Raw genomic sequence first — 22,517 nt, 5'->3', positions numbered from 1 at the left:
ATCCTTTGCTCTTTCCCTTACAGAGGAAGGAGGAGGAAGGAAGCAACAGTACCAGCTGCTACAGGAGATATGGAGAAGATTATAGCTTTTATTAATAGTCTGCCAGTGTATATTATTCTATAAGCAGAAGTCTTTTTGACAAGTAGTGTTTTGGTGTATCCTAGGGCCTGGACACTTGTGGGATTTTTTTGTCTGCCAAGATAGACAACTTCCTCTTTCCCTTAAGTTAGATGCCTGATAAGATTCTCCTTGGTAAAACTCAGGTTAAACTAAATTAGCTTCTCTGTGAATGTTAAGGAGATTAAAGTGGCTATTTTTAGTTGTCTGTGTATGGCTTGGTTCAGAGTGAAAGCAAATATATGTGCAAGGAGTTAGAAGTAACTCAAGTTTAGAACTTGGAAAGAACAAATACTAAATTAGGAGACAATGTTGAATTCTTAAGTCTGAAGTGGCATCTTCTGGAGAAGGTGAACATGCTTTTCTTCTTTTCTTTTTTTTTTTTTTTTTTTTTTTCTTCCTCCTTCCTTCCCCCCCGCCCCCGCTGTTCTGAGGATGCTTGGGGTGAAATCTTATGTACAGAAATCAGACTATGTCTACAATAATAATGTAGTGGCAGTATTAAATGTCATGCCAGACAGGCTGCTTGACAATTTGATTTTCTTCTACCTGAGTGCTACATTTTGGTCTACATAACCTAAGTCCAAAGACTTAATGAATTACCAGTGAGACTGAAAAATTCTGGATTTAATTCTAAATTCCTCAATTTTGTGCTTTCATTTCAGGTTATTGTAAATAGTAATATAACCCCTGCTTTCTCTACTTAGAAAAGTTTGTCACTTGCCAAGGTATTATCTAAACCTTTTTATCTGAAAACCCAAACAAAAAAAGGTAGTGTGCCCCCCAGCCCCAATAAGCTACACGATGTGTTGGTCTTCTAGTTACCTTTAATGTTTCACTCATTAATTTCTTTCATGATTTCACTGTTCTTTATATCTTGTTGAGCTCCATTTCTGAACAGAGGTAGGAGCAATATTTTATTATGAACTTGAACTATTCTCTTAGTGGTGTAATACTGGTCTGTTGCCAACAGATTATAGTCATGCTTGCGTAAACAGGGTTAGCATAGATCCAGTAATCCAGTGCTGTACCTCCATTAAGCTTTGGTGTGGATTTATAAGTATTTTATACTACAGTAGCTTCTGCAATGTTGTACAAAAGCACTGATTCTGGACTTGAGAGCCTACAGTTCATTTACAGTAGTAGTCAGATACAGTTGTCAAGTGTTGGAAGAACAGAGAGCAGACTGAGGCCACCAGAATCACTTTAATGTCACAAATTTCTTCCCTAGAAAAAATGTTTAGGCAAGCCTTTTGAAAGCTTTCCTCACAAGTAATAAATGTCTGTGTCAGTAATTTGTGTGAACTTAATTATGGTAGCATAACACTACAGGAGTCTTGTATGGGAAAAGTGAAGTCCAAAAAACTGATGTGAGCTGTTTCTGTGAGTTGACTTACACTTTTAAAGCCTTAGTTATGTCATCCCTCTGTTTCCAGTTTGTTCTACACTCTTTTTAAAAATGCAGTTGCTTGTTTCAGCATATGGTAATGGATGTATTATATATAAATGTAAACACTGAAATAAACTCTGCACAGCCAATTTAAAACACAACTTGTTCCCCTCTCCAACAGGTAAAAAGCAAGATGGAGCTGTTGAAAACCGTAACAAAGGTAAATGCAGGTTCTCTGATCCTTTCTTGCAAGTCTTTATTTTCTGAGAGTGTATGTAATGAATACATACTTTCCTATGAAAATGCATATTGAATAATTAGATCCAAAGTGCTTATGCTAAAGATGGCATAAGTGAATCTGTGCAAAACAAATGCTTAAATGAACTTGGTAGTCTCAACATAGCTAGATAGTACAAAAGTAAACTTTACCAAGGTTGTTCAAGCTATCTTGTTGAGATGACTTAACCTTGGCCGGTGGCCAGATGCCCAACTAGCTGCTCTCTCACTCCCCCTCCTCAGCAGGATGGGGCAGAAAATAGAATGTGGTGTGAGATAAGAACGGGGCGATCACTGACCAATTATCTTCATGGGCAAAACAGACTTAACTTGGGGAATATTAGTTTAGTGCCAATTAAAAATAGAGTAGGATGGTGAGAAACAAAACCAACTGAAACCACCTTCCCCCCAACCCCCCTTCTTTCCAGGTTCAACTTCACTCTCAACTCCTCTACCTCCTGCCTCTGAGGAGCGCAGGAGGATGGGGAATGGGGTTTTTTGGTCAGTTCATAATGCTTGTCTCTGTTCCTTCCTCCTCACGTTTTTGCCCTGCTCCATCTTGGGGGCCCTCCCATGGGATACAGTCCTTCATGAACCTCTCCAATGTAGGTCCTTCCCCCAGGGTACAGTCCTTCAGGAACAGACTGCACAAGCATGGGTCTCCCATGGGCCACAGCTCCTGCCAGGAGCCTGCTCCGGCAGGGGCCCTTCACAGGCTGCAGCTGCCTTCAGGGCACATCTGCCTGTTGCGGTATGGGGCCCTCCATGGAATACAGTGTGGATATCTGCTCCACTGTGGACCTTCATGGGTTGCAGGGGGACAACCTGCCCCACCGTGGTCTTCTCCACAGGCTGCAGCTCCCCTGCTGCCAGCACCCGGGCATCTACAACCAATATGCTTCTTTAAATATTCATGTGCAGTATGGCATCTCTGGATACAAGGTACTATGCAGCACTGGTGTTTAGTGGAACCTGGTGTTATTGAGCTTTTTATGTATCATTGACACTGGGGACTCCGGAGTGGCTAAACTTTATTTGGTCTTAACTTCTAGCTAAAGCTCAGGATGGTGCAGCCATGGAAATGCAACCACTGAAGAGTGAGGATGCTGGGGATGGAGATGAGAAAGACAAGAAGAGAGCAAATTTGCCAAAGAAAGAGAAGTCGGTTCTCCAAGGCAAACTGACAAAGCTCGCAGTTCAGATTGGCAAAGCAGGTATGATGTATCAGTACTCTCCTTATGTTGATGTCATGCATTTGAATAAAGTTGGAACGTGCATGGTTTGTGAGGGGATAACTTAAGTAGCTACCCTTGACCAGTTTGATTATTTTAAGTGCAGAATTCCAATGCATGCAAGTATGCGATTGTGCCTGAGTGTGCTGATGGCTTTCCAGACTGTGTCGCGTGGATGGCTTTTATTTTTTCTTGAGCTAAATAGATTCAGGCTTTAGAATGTCAGCTTCTGGGAGAGAAAATTTCAGCTTCATAACATTGGACAACTGTTACAAAAGATGTTTTCAGATAAGATGCAGCATTTAGTGATGTACCTGGAGAACTATAAATTGACTGAAGTCTGGAAAACATGGTAGGGTCAACCAGGTTATCTCTGGTACTTCCAGAGGCTTAAGAATTTCCACTTAACATATGCCTCGGTGATATGTAACATTCTTATTGGCTTTCTACTGTCCTGTAGCTTTTGTAACTCTTCTATCGCCTAATATTCAGCTGTCTTGTCAAAACATTTGACAAACTGTTGCTTCTTGAAAGTAGACTAAAACACCAATGAAGTTCAGTGTAAATTTTAGGCTATGTTATCTAGTATGTAGAGGTTCAATTCAAATATTTCAGGATTTATTTTAGTGCATGTAGAATTCTTGAAAGATTTAGGCTAGAAGGAACTTCTAGAAGTCTTGTAGCTCAGCCCACAGCTCAAAAAGGACTGACTTCAGCATCTCTGTCATAAGACAGTTACAATGTGAGGACAAAGCAATTAAACTTTTAGCTTTAGCGCTCCATAGTTATGTATAGCAATGTTAATTTTTCAGAGGAACTTGTACTAACAGACATTGAATAAAGCTTCCATGGTATGCTTAGTGTAAAATACTGTTTTTATCAAGCAATTTTTTTCATATCTTTCATAAGAGCTCTTATTTTCCTTTGTGCACCTTTTGACCCATTGTAATTCCCCACACACCCTTAACGCTCATCTACTTCATGCATGCATTTTTCCATCCCGCTGCTTTCGGATGGTCCACACACAGAAGCATTCTTGTATAAAGAGCTGACACTTCAGTGACTTCTGTTCCTTTATTCCAGCCAGGTCCATTTTCATAGAATCATAGAATCGTTTAGGTTGGAAAAGACCCTTAAGATCATCAAGTCCAACCGTTAACCTAGCACTGCCAAGTCCACCGCTAAACCATGTCCCTAAGCGCCACGACTACACGTCCTTTAAATACCTCCAGGGATGGGGACTCAACCACTTCCCTGGGCAGCCTGTTCCAGTGCCTGACAACTTGAGGCAGTTTCCTCTTGTCCTATTGCTTGTTACTTGGCAGAAGAGACCAACCCCCACCTGGCTACAACCTCCTTTCAGGTAGTTGTAGAGAGCAATAAGATCTCCCCTCAGCCTCCTTTTCTCCAGACTAAACCACCCCAGTTCCCTCAGCCACTCCTTGTGTAAGACTTTTTTTTTTCCCCCTTCACTGTTTTCTTGTGATGTCTTAAGTGTGCTGCTCAGCTTGCTAACAGCAGTTCTGATTTCTCTTCCCAGTTACTCCCAGTTCATTGAACACTGTGCTTACCTGCCATATTTAATCCCACCTTCAGCAGGAAGCATGGTACAGACTGTCAGCAGCTTTCTCTACTGAATAAGTCAGCAGTACAATCGTTGAAGGCCTGCTGAATTATTTCAGTTCTTATTCTGCTTAGTCAGTTGACTTTACATATTGGTCTCTCCTGTTCATAATTAGATCTACACTTTTCAATTAAATGGGAAGAAAAAAGAAAAGATTTTAGAAGCTCCTAGGTGAAGTGCATGAGGAAATACTTGCATTGGAAGTTGGAACACCTTTGAGAACTACCTCAATGTTTCCTGGCTTGCCTGTTTGATATCTTAGCTATAAACTAACTTCTATAAAGGCAAAAGTGTTTGCACTTGACTTATCCACAGTCTGTGGATAACTTCTGAAAACTGTTTTTTCTGTTTTTAACAAGGTTTATTGATGTCTGCAATCACAGTCATTATCCTCGTGTTATATTTTGTAATTGATACCTTCTGGGTTCAGAAGAGACCTTGGCTTGCTGAATGTACACCAATTTATATTCAGTATTTTGTGAAGTTCTTCATTATTGGAGTTACAGTCTTGGTGGTGGCAGTACCAGAAGGTCTTCCACTTGCAGTCACTATATCTCTGGCTTACTCTGTTAAGGTAAGTGGATAGATGGGGAACAGATCTTAAAGGTAGGTGGGTGTATTCATCAGCTGTAAAATCTCAGTTGAGATACGCTGCATCACATATACGTAACAGATTGGGGAGAAACTGTTGTTGTTTCCCTGAACTGTGTAAGAAATCCACCCCAGTATTTTTCTTAATCTCTGAATACACACTAACATGAACAATGAGAAGTGACAGCCTGTTGTCACCAACTAAAGATTAATGGGTTTAGCTCATAACATTGTAGCATTTGCTTAAAATAAATACATGTGTTAACTCTTCTGTAGACCTGAACTTCTATCTAACTGATGTGTTAAGCAACTACTACAAAAGTTTCCAGATTTATTCTGCTTGAGGACTGAAAATTGTAGAACATATAGATTTCTATTTCTTACACAGCATGGTTTTTAACTCATGCTCTTTGTCCTCTTAATTTTCTTATTGCTTCAGCATGCTGGGACTGGTTATCGATCTGAAAATCTAATTGTAAAAGACAATGACTGTTCAGGCTGTGTTCTGAAACTTAATAACTTACAGTACTAACTAGAAGTAACCTTAGGATTGTGTCATTTGAAGTTATGTTACCCCTTCAAGGTTAAAATACTATCCAAACCTGTTGAGTAAAGAATTTAAAGTGATGTTTGACCTATGGAATTTGTGTAGTCCTCACTATCATAGCTGAAACATTAGTCTCCCAGTTTGTATTTGATTTTTAAGTCTGACTCTAGCGTCTTTGAAATACATATCATCTGATGTTCGGATAAGTCTGTAACAGTTTACTTGATCTTGCTTGTAAGCAGAAGGACTTTTTTTTTTTTAATGTTGTATCTGGTAAAGCTCAGTCTGTACCTTTCTGTTTCTAAATATCATCATAAACTATTTGTTCATAACAGTCAGACTAGTAGTCAGCGTGACATGCAGATACAGGAGATGAAGACCGTATTTATGAACCTTGTTCAAAATGAAGTTTACTGTGACATGATAGACTTAAAGGAATCCTTACAGAATGTGGCAGCTACAGTTCTTCCTCTGTAAGATGCCAGATAACTTAAAGGCTGAGAGTCTTCTGAAACTGCTGTGTAAGACTGGCCACCCTAAATGAGAGTTTCTGAAATGTGAAGTAATGGTCATGGCTAGCTGTTGACTGCTTTTATTTCCTTAGAAAATGATGAAAGACAATAACTTGGTGAGACATCTGGATGCATGTGAAACAATGGGCAATGCAACAGCTATTTGCTCAGATAAAACGGGAACATTGACCATGAACAGAATGACAGTGGTCCAAGCCTACATCAATGAAAAACATTATAAAAAAATTCCAGAACCAGAAGCTATTCCAGAGAAAACTATGGCTTACCTTGTGACAGGAATTTCTGTTAATTGTGCTTACACTTCCAAAATACTGGTAAGTGGATTTCTTCATTCTAATCAAGGTAACTAAACAACTTCCTCAAAAGATGCAAATTCTCTGGTGGCCACATGGTAGGCAGTTAAGTGTAAGTGTGTGGCAAAATGCAGTGTAAGGTATTTTGTACGTGCTGTGAATTAGTCAACTGTTAATTTCAGACTAAACTCCAAAAATAGCTTATTTCAGTTAGAACTGATAATTCAAAGACAGTCTCAGAAAGATAACTTCCTTTAAGTTCACAGTTGTTTCTAAATTTGTTTTTATAAGTGGGGCTGTTTACCTTACTTGAAGAGCACCTTGGCTCGATTTGAGTGCTACTTCAAAGTAAACATGTAAGAGAAGCATAACATTAGCTAGAGTAATAAGAAAATGCAAGTACAGATGACGATTTTCATGGACTTTTATTCCAGATACTGTTGTATGAGTTTGTAGGCTTTAGAATTGTAACACCTTTGCTCATACCTCGCTTGGGACTTCCAAAATATTTTTAAATAAAAAGAATAATGGACTATTACACATTATAAATACTGGACTATTTAGCACTCTTGTGTGCATCATTTTCTGCAACTCCAAACATAGCTTCCTTGCTGTAGTTATTCCAACGTGTTGCATAACTTATATTCTTTAAGGCAGCAAAAATAATAATTAGGATTTAGCTTTAAAAAAAATAAGTAAATTAGCACTTCAAGATTTAGTAGAAGCCTCCACTATGAATGCTTTGTACAGGAATAGCAGTAAAACCCTAGTCTAAAAGCTAGTTTTCAGCCAATAAAGATGTATGGTACCATTCAGCCAATGGTACCTCTGCAAGAATTTCCTCAATTGCAGCAGTACTTGAGGTGGCATATCAAGATCACCAGCATCAATTTCTCTGAAACAAAACTGAAATACTACTAATGAGTTATAGCATGTGAGGAGTTTCACAGTCTATTTTCTAAAGATCTTGTTATAGAAAGAAAAAAAAGTAGCTGCATGTAAACTGAGCAGGTCCCTTATTACTACAATTTTAATCAAATTGTATACAATGCAGTCAGAGTTAGTCTGTTTTACAGAATCACAGAGGGCTGAAAGGGACCTCTTGAGTTTCTCTGGACCCACTCCCCTGCTCAAAGCAGGGTCAGCCAGAGCACGTTGCTCAGGGCTATTTATGTCAGGTTTTAAGAATCTCAAAGGACGGAGACTGCAACCTCTGGGCAACCTGGTCAAGTATTTGACCACCCTTAGAGTAAAAAGGTGTTTCCTTATGTTCAAATGGAATTTCAGAGTTTCAGTTTGTACCCATTGCCTGGTGTCCTCTTGCTGGGTACCACTAAGTCTGGCTTGGCAGTCTTTACTGTCACTTCACCCACCTGCCCCGTTCAGTCATTTAATACACACTGGTAAGTTTCTTCCCCAGAGCCTTCTCTTCTCCAGGCTGAACAGTCCAGCTCTCTCAGCCTTTCCTCATATGTCAGGTGCTCCAGTCCCTTTATCATCTTTGTGGCCCATGGTTGGATGTCCATGTCTCTTCTACTGGGGAGACCAGAACTGGACTTCTTAAACTGCACATTAAAATAAACATTTTGAAAGTGTGAGTATTCAGTACAGCCAAATCTAAGATCTTGCAGCTCTGAACGATCACTGACTTATGATTAGTATAGTTTAGCTCTAGCTGTTTGAGGAATGTTAGGCAGAGTAAGTACTGCTGCTGGTTTTGCTACAAACTACACTGCAATGTTTTAGCTGTATAAGCTCAGAAATATCTTGAGAGAAATACTGCTTTACTTATAGCACTAGTACCTGCATATTTCACATTGCTGAGATAAGAAGCTTGTTCTGGTATTAAAGGGTTGGAAACTTGTTTCTGAACTCTTTCCAGTTAAATGGGCCATGACCTGGAAAACAGAACTTGTAGTGAGACTTAAGAAGCTTAAAGACTAAGTTTATTCAGTAGAAGGCTAACAGGTGATTTGATCGTAGTCTAAGTCATTGAGGAAGAGTTATTACAGGAAAGGATACTTTAATTTAGCAGAAATAATGCCATTTAGCTTGCTTAAATCGGTTTAATTAAACTTATGTGTACTTTCAAAATGTGAAATAATTATTCAGGGCCTACACTCAATTGATCAGATAGATATTTCAAGCAAAGGAAAATGCCTTCTAGAAGGCTCATGTTGGGATTTGATACAAACTTAATGGGTGATTTTTTTGAGTCTGAGAAAGGGAGTGAAAGATACTAAACAGGTACAGAAGTAACTTATAAAAGCCAGCGGTATGATTCAGCTCATGACTTACAGGACTTCATAGAGTAAACATTGTGAAAGTGAAACTTCCCCATCCCAGAGCTAAGGTTGGCCCTAGCTTCCTTGTTTTCTGAATGCTGTGGTTCATAAGTTAACCTCCTAATCAGCAAAGGTTCTTGTTCTTTTTGCAGCCTCCTGAAAAAGAAGGTGGCCTACCACGTCATGTTGGAAATAAAACTGAATGTGCCTTGCTAGGATTGCTCTTGGATTTAAAACGTGATTATCAGGACGTAAGAAATGAGATACCAGAAGAGGATTTGTACAAAGTGTACACCTTCAACTCTGTTAGAAAATCTATGAGTACTGTGTTAAAAAACTCTGATGGCAGTTTCCGGATATTCAGTAAAGGTGCCTCTGAGATAGTTCTTAAAAAGTAAGAACAACTACTATTGTACTTCAGCACCTAAATTTGGCTAAATGTTGTGATAGGTGAGGAGACAGAAGTGCTAAACAACATTGTGCCACAGCCCGCGAAATATTTCTGTCGCCCTATTCACAAACAAGTGCAGCAGTCCTATACCCTTGTGATTGCAGCCAGCTTCCTAGCTTGTCTGCCTCAATTGTTTGACTTTATACAGTAAGATGGGCAATTAGCATTTCTGTTACTTCAATTCTCACATCCCACTCCCAAAAGAAAGAGTGGGTCACGATTAATTTTAACTTGTGAACTCTGCTCTGATACAGGAAAGTGTCTATGAATTGATCTATTATCGAGTTAAACTATTATAGTTTTAGGTGTGGTTGGCCAAAATACTCGCCTATCTTCCAGTAAAGTCGCAACAGCTGATATGCCTAAATTCCAGGAAGGACTTATGTCTTTGAAAAGTGATTACTTTTAAGATTACTTTCAGCTTCAAAAGACACTGCAAGTCAGTGTCCAAGTTGATAATTTTAACAGGAGGTTGAACTTGGCCATTGGAGAAACTTGAGGGTTTTTAATGTGAGAAAGCAAACTGCTTCCTTATGCATCTGCCCATCTATAGAGGATTTATTAGAATGAGATTAGGCTATTAGTGAGAGATTAGTCACCACTGGGACAAACCTTCAGATGTTAAGAAGGCTGTGGTAACTAGGTGAGGAGAGAAGTCAAGCATGCATGCGTCATGTTCTCTAGGAATAGCAGTTGTAACCAGTCTGGTTTTGGTTCTAATGTCAAATTATTTCTAATCTGAGTAGTGCATAGATTATGTTCATCAGTTCAGTTTACCTTTTTGCTTGCTACTAGCCCCTCAAATCATTATCTGGAAAAGTACTAATGCACTAAAGAAAAAAAATGAAATCTTCCTTCTCCTCAACTTAGTGCTGACAACAAATGGTCAATCTTTAAAGGACTCTTATTCCTTTTGATATGGAACTTAGATTTAGATGTGATTTCTTTCATAGCTAGATTTTAAGCTGTCTCATCAGTGAATAAGTATGCTATATTTGCATTACTTCTACCTTCAGAAGTATTTTGTACTTTATTATCTCGAGCAGTTGAACTGTAGAAGCTGCTGAAGCTCATTCCATCCAGGCTCATGTGGTCCACTTAGCTTCATAACTGAGATAAGAAAATAAATAATAAGGACATTTGGCAAAGAACAAGAAAACCTAGACTGATTTGGATACTATTGGGGTAGTTGGAATTCCAAAACTATTTCAGAGTATGCACGGGCTAGGAAAAAGCCTTAGTATCATAAGCCACTTTCTTTACCCACTACCTATGCAGTGCCAGAAATTAATCTCAGAGCTTGTAACCCGGTTTGTCAGTTGTGCTGCTCATGCTTTATCACATATATGACTATTCTCGAGCCCTGAAAGCTTAAACATGAATATTTATAAGACACAAATGGGTCGCTAATAAGTGTAGAAGAAATGCAGCAAACTTTTTCAAGCAGAGCAGTTTTATTCTTCTTTCCTTACCATCAAGTCAAATATTTGAAGTGAGTTTCAATGAAATCTTTGCATAAAGTTTATTGGCTTCCATTTAGTCATCTTGGAATGCTTTGAATTTATCACAAGCCCTATGATTGCAGGTAACACAAGATATCCTTAGTGGTTTCTGACATTTGAGCCAAAATCAGGAAATTCAAATAGACTTCAAATTTCAGTTATGATGAATACTATGAAGCTTTAAGGGACTGCTTCATTTTCATTTCTTGGCTGAGGTGGAAACTTTTTTATATATATTGCACCTGAGAATTCCCTCAACCCTTGCACTAAATACTTAAATATAACAGTAGGCATTTTAGCAGATCTGCCAGGTCTGAACGTGGTGTTTTAAAAAAATCATAAATTATTATCTTTTTTCATTGCCACATTAGTACTAATCTGGAAAACAAATGCTTATGGCGTTGCTTTATGACAAAACTTTGCTAAGGATGCAGATGAACAAGGCTAAATTTATTGTTCAAAATATTTGATAGTGTTGTATTCATGGCATCAATATTGGTAATGTATGTATGCTGTCTATGAAAGCAGTGGCATCTTTGGCATGAAGAAACATAACTAAAAGAGCATGTGTTAAGAGTACGTAGTGTTGATCTAGTCTCTTTTACAAACATTTAAATCAGATTTAAGTGGTTTTCATTTAATACTTCACATTAAGAACTCTGTGCTAGATGCTCTCTGAATGGTTTGTACTTAGCTGGGGGACGGGGAGGTAGGGGAGCAAACCTTACTACTCTGAAGGATAGCATTAGTTTCATCGTAGTACCAGAGTTTGCTTTTAGTGCTGTAAGTTTAGTGCTTACAGCTGTTTAAGCACCACATGCATGTTCTGAAACATATCGTACTTCTGAGACTTGTATAACTCTTAACAAGGTGGGATTATTTTGTTGAACTTGAAACTGGATTGACTGACTCAACCAGCACAGACACTAGTCTGTTTATGTACGATGGAGAAATGGATACTTCTGGGATGTAACTAATGTTTACGTCCTAAACTCATTGGACACTATTTTCATCCTAAGATAACTGGCTCAGTTAACTTTCTAGACCTAGTATGTTTTTTGCAGCTGGAAAAAGATTAAGTGCATATGGAGATGATTACCTTAGGGATGCTGCTACTGGCTTTTTGTGTGTGTGTGAGTCTAGCGAAAACAAAGCTTGTGGAAACTTAGTGGAGTTGACTAGTAAGCCATTAAATGGGCTGAACTTCTGGTTAAAATTTGATAACTCTTTAAACCTTCCTTTTCAGGTGCTTCAAAATACTGAGTGCTAACGGAGAACCAAAGGTATTTAGACCTAGGGACCGTGATGATATTGTGAAAACCGTAATTGAGCCAATGGCTTCTGAAGGGCTCAGAACCATCTGCCTGGCATTCAGAGACTTCCCAGCAGGGGAACCTGAGCCAGAATGGGACAATGAAAATGATATTGTTACCGGTCTGACGTGCATTGCTGTTGTTGGGATTGAAGATCCTGTGAGACCTGAGGTAGGGTCACTGACTAAACTGCAGTGATTCTGTTACAACGGATCTTGATTCATGTTGTTGTTGGTCATGCAGCGAGTACAAGGAACTGAATTGCTGTTGTGTGCCTTAAGCACAGCTGATAAATGAAAACCTAATTTCTTGGGGGGGGGAAAGTTAATGGAGCTATAAAAGCAGATTAAAACTTCTTAATGTCACTTATGCTGTGTTACTGAAGCTCTGTACAAACTAATGACTTAAGGCGCTTACTGTGCAGGGTCTCAGTAGATGGAACAACTTGCCATTTTTTTTTTTACCACTTGGAGTATTAGGAGTATTGTTTAGGATAATATTAGCCATTGTGCTTGTTGCCAGCTTCTCTTGGGGAATGATGGAGAGGAGGGTTTGTCACCTGAGAACTGAGGTAAGGAGTCTGGCTTGTGGTTGAGGTCTGAGGAGGGCAGTATTTTTCAATAGTGAAAGCTTTTATGCCACATGTAAGTAGAACTCCAGTCTGAGCTGCACTATCCACACTAAAAGTCATGGATGAAGTAGTGGAGTGTGAGCTGTAGTTTATTTCACATAATCATAAATGAAAAGCCAGTACTTAGTGCCTTTGACTACTACAGCCTAATATGTCATGAGGATTTTTGTGGGTTTTTTGAATACTGCAGTATTTGAAAAATGAAGGGAGGGGGGAGGGGACATGACATAATAACAAAGCCCCTTTCGCAGAATTGCCTGTGTTTTTCAGGAAAAGTTTTGTGGTAAGCTACTTAATTTTTTTAAATGTTCCATAACAGCAGTCTTGATTTTAAAATAAGAGTTATCCTGGATTGAGCCAAAAACATTCCTTTCATTTGCATGTCTAGATTTATTCAACTAACGTACAGTCTCTGAGCCTGTGGTTGGGTTTTTTTATTGCTTACAGGTACCTGATGCAATAAAAAAGTGTCAACGTGCAGGCATAACTGTACGTATGGTCACTGGCGATAACATTAACACTGCTCGTGCTATTGCATTAAAATGTGGTATTCTGAATCCTGGTGAAGACTTCCTGTGTTTAGAGGGCAAAGACTTTAACAGGAGAATACGCAATGAAAAAGGAGAGGTAAGCATACTGATTATGTAAAGCAGATCAGCAGATATTCTAAGTCTCCTAACTGTAAAATATAACCAATGCTCTTTTGCAGATAGAGCAAGAGCGAATAGATAAAATTTGGCCAAAGCTTCGAGTTCTTGCAAGATCTTCTCCCACTGACAAACACACTCTAGTAAAAGGTAAGTAAAAACTATCTGAGCTTCTAAGTAAAGCTAGATTTTTTTTTTTTCCTGCTTCTAGAAAAAAATCTAGGACTGAGCAGTGGGGAAATGCCTATCCAGGGTGTCTTCATTTGCCAACTGATTTTTTTTTTTCTTTCCTCCTTGAGAAATGGAGCCAACTAGAACTCTGTGATTTTTTTTTTTTTTTTAATGACTCTGAGAAAGGCAAAAAATGGGTTTCTCTTTCAGGTTTAATCTGTGCTGTGTTGTCAACTTTGAACTGTAACACTGAGATATAATTTTATTTTAGGTATAATTGACAGCACTGTCTTTGAACAGAGGCAAGTTGTAGCAGTAACTGGCGATGGTACCAACGATGGCCCAGCTTTGAAGAAGGCAGATGTTGGATTTGCTATGGTATGAATTTTTTTTTTTTAATCTTCAGTATTTTGGAGACCTATTTTGATAAAATGACTTATCAAATCACTTGAAGATTAAACAACCTTGCTTGTTTCATGAGCCTAATATACAACTAAGTTAACGGAGTCAACATCTCTCACACTTCATACTAATTACTTTTTCTTCCTCCCTCAGTCTTCCAACTTAACCATGTTTTTATTTGATGGAAAATGTCCTCGTGGCATTTACCATGGAATAAAACTTAAATAATACAGATCCCCAGTCACTTGCAAATCAAAACCTTTTTACACAAAGACTTGTTGCAAAAATGTAGGAATAGAATTACAGATACTAAAGATTTCTGAAATGAAATCTGTTCAACATAAGGCAAAATGACTTTAGGTGGTAAATAGCATACTATGTTGACTTTGAGTAAAGCTTATACACAATATAGTATGAGCTTATTCATCTGTTTTCCATGAAATGATGCATAGGAACAGGGAGACTATAATGAGAGAGACTGCCAGTTGATGTTTAAAATGGTTTTGAAGGCTGTACTAAGAGACGTCTCTAGTACAACTGAAGTAACAGCATTTTATGACAATCTAGGATCTGCATTTGTTTGGATGATTCCTTAGATAACTTGGCTTTCTCAATTTAAATTCTCAATTATCCTTTCAAATGGTAGCCAAACCAAATCTTGGCTTTAAGTGCTAATACTAGATAGACTCATGCCTTATGTATGTAGGCTTCAGCTTTCTTCCATCTCTTTCAAAACATTGTACGATAGATTCCTCAAGCTTCCTCTTGCCTCAATATTCCTCCTCAGTCTTAAAGGTACAGTTTGGTGCTAGTAGATCACTTTAGTCTTTAAAAAGTCATTATTAAGCATTTGAAGGAAAAAAAAAGACCACCACACTCCTCCTACACAACATGCAGATACACTGACTTAGATGCTAATCTTGAAGGAAAAAATGGGAAGAGGAAGAGCTTTTGTGTCATTTTCAAGGAGCATTTTTCAAAAGCATAACTTACAAATTTGACAGCTACACATGAAATGTTCACTAGACTGTAACAGTATTGTTTTAACGGGTATCTGTTTTCTGCTGTTGTATAGCTGCTATAGTTGGCACTGTCAGGGGCAGATTTATTTTCATCTTCCAGAACTTAAATGTTTCCTGCAGTTGCTGTCTATGTTCATCTGTGTAAGGAACAAATTTCTCTAACTTCTTATCTAAATAGCACTTAAAATATACCATCTACTATATGATGTTTAACAGTACCTTTTAAGGTATACACATAGCTGTGCAGGTGACTCATGTCCTTGGCCAAATAATGTATCAAGAATAAGGATCATTAAATTTGCTATTGAATTAGTGTTTTTGAAATGCTGAAAGCAAAATAAATATCCTTGAAGTAGGTATTACATAGAACTTAGCTTAACTGTTTCGATACTGTAGGAGACTACAGGTGCTTAAAACTTCAGAATGTCATATTGCATTGCAATGTGATATGCAGTGATATTGCATATTCTACTGTTTGCCAATGCTCTTCTGGAAAAGGTTTTTGATAATGTGTATCATTCTACTGTGTTATGAACACATGCATTGCCCTACTGCTGGAATCCATATAGCAAACTTGTTAGGACATAGACTAAACTGTAGTATTGCACCATCTGGTGGCCTTTAACTTGAACAGGGATCAGTAATATCTCTTCAGGAGAACTTACACAGTGTCTTTATTGTCAACTTGAGGATTTTTATTAAGGTCTTTAAAATAAAGACAAGATTACCCTTTTTTTGTTTACATTTTCCCATGCTTGAGTAGAACTTGCAAGCAGAATTTGATTCAGTAGAACGGAATAGTCCTTCAGACATGGTGTTATCAAAGTGAATGCTAACAAAGAATGTAATAATAGCTTCTATTACATAAATCAGTGCATCCTGTTCTATTTCATAGTGTTTTTCTTTTTCTACCAGGGTATTGCTGGAACAGACGTAGCTAAAGAAGCTTCTGATATTATCCTTACAGACGACAACTTCACAAGTATTGTTAAAGCAGTTATGTGGGGACGAAATGTATATGACAGCATCTCCAAATTTCTTCAGTTCCAGCTTACTGTCAATGTAGTAGCAGTAATTGTTGCTTTTACAGGAGCATGCATAACACAAGTACGTACTGGTGGTGGATTGTTTCGGCTAATAAAGGTTGAAAATATAATGACGGATTAACTCTTGAATTCAAACTTTCAGTTAAATACTAGTCCAAAGAACATAATGGTCTTCGAAACATGCCCATGTTGTATAATAAATCCCTTTAATGGATGCAATTTCTTCACTTATAGTGGAGGGTTTATGTGTCTGTCTTTATAGGATTCTCCGCTTAAAGCTGTGCAGATGCTGTGGGTAAATCTCATAATGGACACATTAGCTTCTCTTGCCCTGGCAACAGAACCACCCACTGAAGCTCTTCTGTTGCGAAAGCCTTATGGTAGAAACAAACCTTTGATTTCTCGTACAATGATGAAGAACATCTTGGGTCATGCATTCTACCAACTTGTAGTGGTCTTCACACTCCTGTTTGCTGGTAAGAATACCGAGGCTTTACAAATTTATTTTAAAAGTTGTACAGAGATGTGATCTTAAAACTAATTTTTTGTTGTAGTGTGTGTGTAAATACACCAATTAAGCTACTGATAAATGCCTTTTATACACAGGTGAGAAAATTTTTGATATCGATAGTGGAAGAAATGCACCTCTGCATGCTCCTCCTTCAGAGCACTATACTATTGTATTTAATACATTTGTGATGATGCAGCTTTTTAATGAAATTAATGCCCGAAAAATTCATGGTGAAAGAAACGTTTTTGAAGGAATCTTTAACAACGCTATCTTCTGTTCTATTGTTCTGGGGACATTTGTTGTGCAGGTAAGTAAATTCTTGCAGGGCAGGGGAGAAATGCACTTAGTACGCTGATGTACTTGCTTACCTTGGAAATGTTAATCAACCAGTGCCAGGCATTTCATTTCTGCAATGTGAAAAACCTTCAGTGTGAAACACGCTATAAATCACTTGGAAGTGCTGCTTAACAGGGTTTTCAGGTAAGACCTCTTTGAAATTGGTAAAATTGGAATGTAGAAGTACTTGTATTTACCTGTTGGATTTTCTAGTCCTTCAATTTGATCTTAGTGTTCCAGTCTCTTGACAAAATGTGAAGAAGATATGTTACCCCTGCTCCCTGCCCCAGTCAGAACTCTTCCTCATAGTATCTGCCTGTGCATCTGAACAAAAGCCCATTTAAACAATTACAGAAAAGTTACAACTTCTCATATCTTCTTAATGAGATTAAGACAAGAATAAGCTTTAGAAACTTAAGTATCGGTTTTTATCTCCCTGAGTCAGAAATCAGTTATCTGTATTGGTACATATTTTACAGTTATCTGTATAGATGCTGCTGGTTTAGGTGAAAAACACTGATGCCTAGGGACCTTCTGTTGGTGCATCTAGGCAGAATTGTAAAAGCTAGTTAACTCAGTATGTGCTAACAAATGAAATGAAATTATCTGAAATTGATTGGGTTAACACGCTGGTGTGGAGAAACACCAAGTCAAAATTGAATCTAAAGAAAATAGTTTACAAGAAATAGTTTCACCTTCTAAATGTCCTTAACTTTTTTAGTTCGTCAGAAGAAATAACCAACAAATCAGTATACTACTTTTTTTTCAGAACTCTTTTTCATTTTGACTTAAGTCTGAAATAATTATTTAAGATATAACCTACGCCTTAAGCTTTTCTTTAGACTTGGCATTACATGAAGTTTACCAAATTCATAGTGGTTCAAGCAATGCAAATGTATGCACCTCTGCTTCACGTAAAGTTAGTTCACTTATTCTCCCAGGTTTAGATGTTTTTTAGAGGACGCTTTTCAGAAGCTACTCTTATTTTTAGGGTTGCATATGCAGCAGGCTGACTGTTGTTGTGCAACAAAGTCAAATATGTAGAAATTACTCCTGACTGCAACTGTGTTCCCTTTATAAGCTTGGCAGACTGAATGCCTTCCCAAATAAGTAACTCCTGAGTTGTCGTCTCAGTGTTTTATTCTGTGTTAATAAAAGAAGATACTCTTGGGCTTTTCAGCTGTCAGGTGTCCTACTTAATGGTCAATACTGTCTCCTTTTCACGCCTGCCCTGCTACTTGAATTGTTGATTCTCCAGGGCAGACTTTCATGCATATAATTCCTATGCAGAGGGATACCTTGCTAATTAGGGCCTGTACAGCTTGTTGTAATAGGTAAGTCGGTAGGAGCTAATTTAATTTAGCTTTTGAGATCTCTGCCCCCTCCCCCCAAGACTTAGTACATATATGTCATACTGTGATGATTTAAAGTTTGACATTTAACACTGATGGGATACATAGTAATATTCTGTTGAATTATTTCTGAAATGTTTTGTGTCTTGTGGATCTATGACTTCTATTAATATAAGTTTATTAATCAGCTTGGTTCTGAGATGGGTGTTCATATGAGAAATAATCACTGTAAATTTGTAGCATCAAATACATGCTGTAATTGTGAAATGAAGGGAAAGAACTGCAAGCAAAATGAAGTAGTGAACAGGTTTTTGTGAGTGTGACATTTGAAGAATAAATACTGAAATACTGAAAAGCATAAGAAGATGGCTTAAGTTTGGAAACTTGCTCAAACTGCTGAGACAGTGGAAGTGTATGCTTAGTAAGATGGGAAATGCTATGTTCTAATGCAGAGTTGTCTGTAGTGATCTTGAAGCATTAGGAAGTTTTCTAGTAACGGATCACTGATGCATGTTGTTTAATGATGTTGCTCTTCACAGATAATTATTGTGCAGTTTGGTGGGAAGCCTTTCAGTTGCTCAGAACTCTCAATTGAACAGTGGCTGTGGTCCATTTTCCTGGGCATGGGAACACTACTCTGGGGCCAGGTAAACTAGCTTTTTCAAAATGCCAAATATCTACTCACATTAGAATTCTTTACATGGAAGATACAAATACACTATCTTTAGCATTCAGATCTTTCAAGTGGACTATATGAATATATGGAGATTTAACAGTCAATACAGATTATAATCGACTAGTTCAATAGCTAGAAAGTCCTTAGTTAGATATTCCTTACTCTGACTTGGTCAATTAGTTACATTTTATAACTAGGTGCTATGGCTGATTTATGTTTAGTAACTTTTAACTAGAAGCAGCTGTAGTTACCTTTTAAATATGAAATTACATCTTTAGCCAGATAATTATTAGAAGAAGTTCTGTAAGAATACAGATGCAATGAACATGTTAATGTTGAAATATATTTAACTTAGTGTTGAACGGTTTTCTTTAAAAATCAGAATTGTTTAAACTTGCTAGTATTTTCTTGATTTAAAAACTTCCTGGAGTAGCAAGAAATGCAGCAAAACTCAAAACAACTTTCTCTTTAATCTTAATTTGCATAATTATGAAATAATTGGAAAGTTCTCCCACCTATTAAGCTATTGCATTTTGATTTTTTTATTTGCTCTGCCCCAGGGTTTCATTATTATTCCATGCACAACAGTGCTTGTAAGCAGCAAGCTTATTTACATGAAACTTTAGAGCTATGGAGTTTTCCATTATTTAATGACATAGTTGTCTAAACTTTTCATACCACATGAAGAGTTTTCCATTACAGTTTCTTTCCTTCCATTTTGTAACAGATACTTCAGGTTTCAGTATAAAATTGGTAAGGTGAATTTTAGCTGTGAATACATCATAGATGCATATTCTAAAAGTGGGTATAAGCTTTTTAATGAGGTTCTCTGGAAAATGAATTATTTAAAAAAAAAAAATCAAATAGAGTCACTCTGAGGTTTAAAAGTAGCCTAAAGAGAATCGACATGGCTTGAAATACCTTTGACCCAAAGTGTCTTGCAAGGGCAAAGCTTCCGTGCTGCAGTTCATGCTGCTCTAGCATCTCATTAAAGTGAAAGAGCTTTTGACTTTCTGAGAATAGTAGAAACTGAAATGTGATCTGGGAGCATTCATAGTAGCAATTTCAGCATAAAGGGCTGTTTATCTTGCTTTTGGAGCAGTCTTTTTCCTCTGCAGCTGTTGAAATGGTCTTCTAGGTTTGTGATGATCAAGGAAAGCAGTCTTGGAACTGATCTGGATCTGCTAGATGGGACGTATCAAAAGATGACTCCCCTTAACCACATAGTTCACCAGAATAGCCCTGAAGGTGGGGATGAAAAGGAAAGCTGGAACAGCCATATGTAGCTTTTGTTTAGTTTAAGCTAGATCAACTAGTGTACACCAAGTAGCAAAGCAACAGTTTGGGATAAAGGTTTTGGAAACATCGCTCGCCTTGCAAATGGATTAATACCTTCCTGGTCACAAAAGAAAGCATGTCTGTTGCGTGTTTCTGAATTAACTGTGGCTGCTTTAATTAAATGATGTAGCTCTCACTTGAGGTAACACATCATGCTCATCAAACTGGTGGAGCTCTGAAAGCTCTAGATACAAGCACAATCTACAGAATTAATGGCTTTTCTAGCTTCAGTACTGCTCCTTCCTGGCACAGTCAAGTCACGTTAAAGTGGAATTCTTTGTCCCTAGCAAGGATGTTTTGTTTTCTAGGGTTGTAGCCCAAGTTTAATTTAACACCTCAGTTGAGGTGGTAAGGATATTCACAGCTTTGCAGCTATTCAGCTGGAGTGATTGCTCTACGTTGATGCACTCATCCCATTTACATAATTTGTTTTTTCAAATTTGCTGATTGTACGCAGGATATTATGTTAAGCATTAAGTCTGGTATTACATTTATTTTTTTTTTTTAAAGAATAATCCTGATTTATATTCTTCATTTACTGTTAGTTGATTTCAACAATTCCGACCAGCCGTCTGAAATTCCTTAAAGAAGCTGGTCATGGAACACAGAAGGAAGAGATTCCTGAAGAAGAACTAGCAGAAGATGTAGAGGAAATCGATCATGCTGAGAGAGAATTACGTCGTGGTCAGATCTTGTGGTTTAGGGGCCTAAACAGGATACAAACTCAGGTATGGTATTGAAAAAGGTAGGATGCAGTGGATGTTATGAGGGAAATCTCTCCTCTCCATCTCCAGTCCTTTGACTAAGGTGGCAGTTCTAACTGGTGTGACTGATACTGTCAAAAGGGGGTATGGATGGATGTGTAATCCCTCAGGGTCCTCTGTTTTCTTCAGCTCTAAATGCAACTCTTGGCTGTGTATCTGCTCTATAAAAAAAAAAGTGCCTTTTTTCTTTACTTTTTGTGTGTTATAGATGGGATGGTCCTTTCTCTTGTTCTCTCTCTCTCTTGCTGAGCAAGCTGTCACAATCTCTGATTCCTTGCAGATGGATGTAGTGAATGCTTTCCAGAGTGGAAGTACCATTCAGGGGGCTCTAAGGCGGCAACCCTCCATCGCCAGCCAGCACCATGATGTAACAAATATTTCTACCCCTACACATGTAGTGTTTTCCTCTACTACTGCTTCTACTACTGTGGGGTGTGAGTGTGTGTTCCTAAAGTGCATGAAATTAACATTTCCTAATTCACGTACCTAACGTTTCTCATTTTCTCCTTAGTACTTAAAACCATCGTTCAGGCTTTTATAGAGCTCTTCCACAAAGTGGAGTCCTCAAGACTTTTTTTTCTTAGAGGGCTGAGAACAGGTGGAACAGTTTCAACAAAAGACTTTAATGTGAAAGCTGTGAGCCTGCACATCCTGTGCCTTCATCCATTCGTGTACAGAGGGATGTTTAAGATAAAGTGGGAAGACTGTTGTAAATTTTCGAGTATATGCCTCTTAGGGTGACTTACATTGAATAAGTGAATTAACTGTATAATCATGGACCCAGGTCAACAAAAACAGATGTCTTACACTGCAGCACGAATGATACTTAAGGTAAACAAGCTGATGGGAAAGCAAATGGTATGTTAAAAATATGAACGCAGTTAGAACATGGAGCACTAAATGCATTTTCTTTGTAGCCTGTAAGGAACTTCTGAATCTCTGCTTTTGTTGGACCTTTTTTACTGAATAACACAACTTTCTCAACATCAGGATTCAGGTGGCGAAACAAAGGCTTCTAAAATGCGTACAAGTCAGAAGAAACATTTAATTAGCTAATATAAAAAGGAAAAAAAGGTTTAAGCATTGCATGGTGAAACTTTCTTTCAAATCTGAAGGGTTTTTTTCCTCTCTAGGTTCTTCCAGCCGCAGTTCATAAGCCGTCAGTGAAAGTAAAGTTTGTCTCACCTTAATTCCACCCTCTTGATATTGTGCTCTAAGTGGCATTTCAATTTCAGCCTTCCTCTCTGTAGAGGCTAGAGATTTAATTACTCGTGAATGTAGGCTTAAACTCTGGAGCCTGAAGATGCCTAACAGATGTAGTTGAATACTGATAGCTAATATCTATTGTTGAAAGAGTTTTCCATCTTAATTACATATTACATGTTTAATTTCCTTCTCTAACTTCCTAGAAACTGGTTAAATAATTGTTTTTTAAAGTAACTCTGAGAGGGCTTCTTCCCCCTCCCC

At 37.9% G+C, this 22,517-nt stretch overlaps 1 protein-coding gene across 7 annotated transcripts in view; it reads left to right on the top strand.

Annotated features, from left to right (window-relative positions):
• Positions 1-22,517, top strand: part of ATP2B1 (ATPase plasma membrane Ca2+ transporting 1) — a 66,323-nt gene that overhangs the window by 36,803 nt on the left and 7,003 nt on the right. For 5 of the 7 annotated variants that reach the window (XM_087764382.1, XM_087764378.1, XM_087764379.1 and 2 more), the window contains exons 7-21: positions 1,689-1,727; positions 2,836-2,997; positions 4,999-5,213; positions 6,382-6,624; positions 9,041-9,282; positions 12,088-12,325; positions 13,233-13,412; positions 13,495-13,582; positions 13,875-13,981; positions 15,943-16,134; positions 16,336-16,549; positions 16,680-16,891; positions 18,812-18,919; positions 20,832-21,014; positions 21,331-21,417. In XM_087764382.1, the coding sequence (XP_087620508.1) occupies positions 1,689-1,727; positions 2,836-2,997; positions 4,999-5,213; positions 6,382-6,624; positions 9,041-9,282; positions 12,088-12,325; positions 13,233-13,412; positions 13,495-13,582; positions 13,875-13,981; positions 15,943-16,134; positions 16,336-16,549; positions 16,680-16,891; positions 18,812-18,919; positions 20,832-21,014; positions 21,331-21,417 (2,510 nt within the window). Of the gene's footprint in view, positions 1-1,688; positions 1,728-2,835; positions 2,998-4,998; positions 5,214-6,381; positions 6,625-9,040; positions 9,283-12,087; positions 12,326-13,232; positions 13,413-13,494; positions 13,583-13,874; positions 13,982-15,942; positions 16,135-16,335; positions 16,550-16,679; positions 16,892-18,811; positions 18,920-20,831; positions 21,015-21,330; positions 21,485-22,517 lie in introns of all 7 variants that reach the window. The other 2 variants (XM_087764385.1, XM_087764384.1) reach the window with 2 other exon arrangements.

Source organism: Nipponia nippon, unplaced genomic scaffold (genome assembly GCF_047370975.1).
Source record: "Nipponia nippon isolate SJK-2023a ecotype South Korea unplaced genomic scaffold, ASM4737097v1 scaffold_3, whole genome shotgun sequence".
Lineage (NCBI taxonomy): Eukaryota > Metazoa > Chordata > Aves > Pelecaniformes > Threskiornithidae > Nipponia > Nipponia nippon.
Note: the sequence above shows the minus strand (reverse complement) of the source record. Positions and strands in the feature narration are given on the sequence as shown.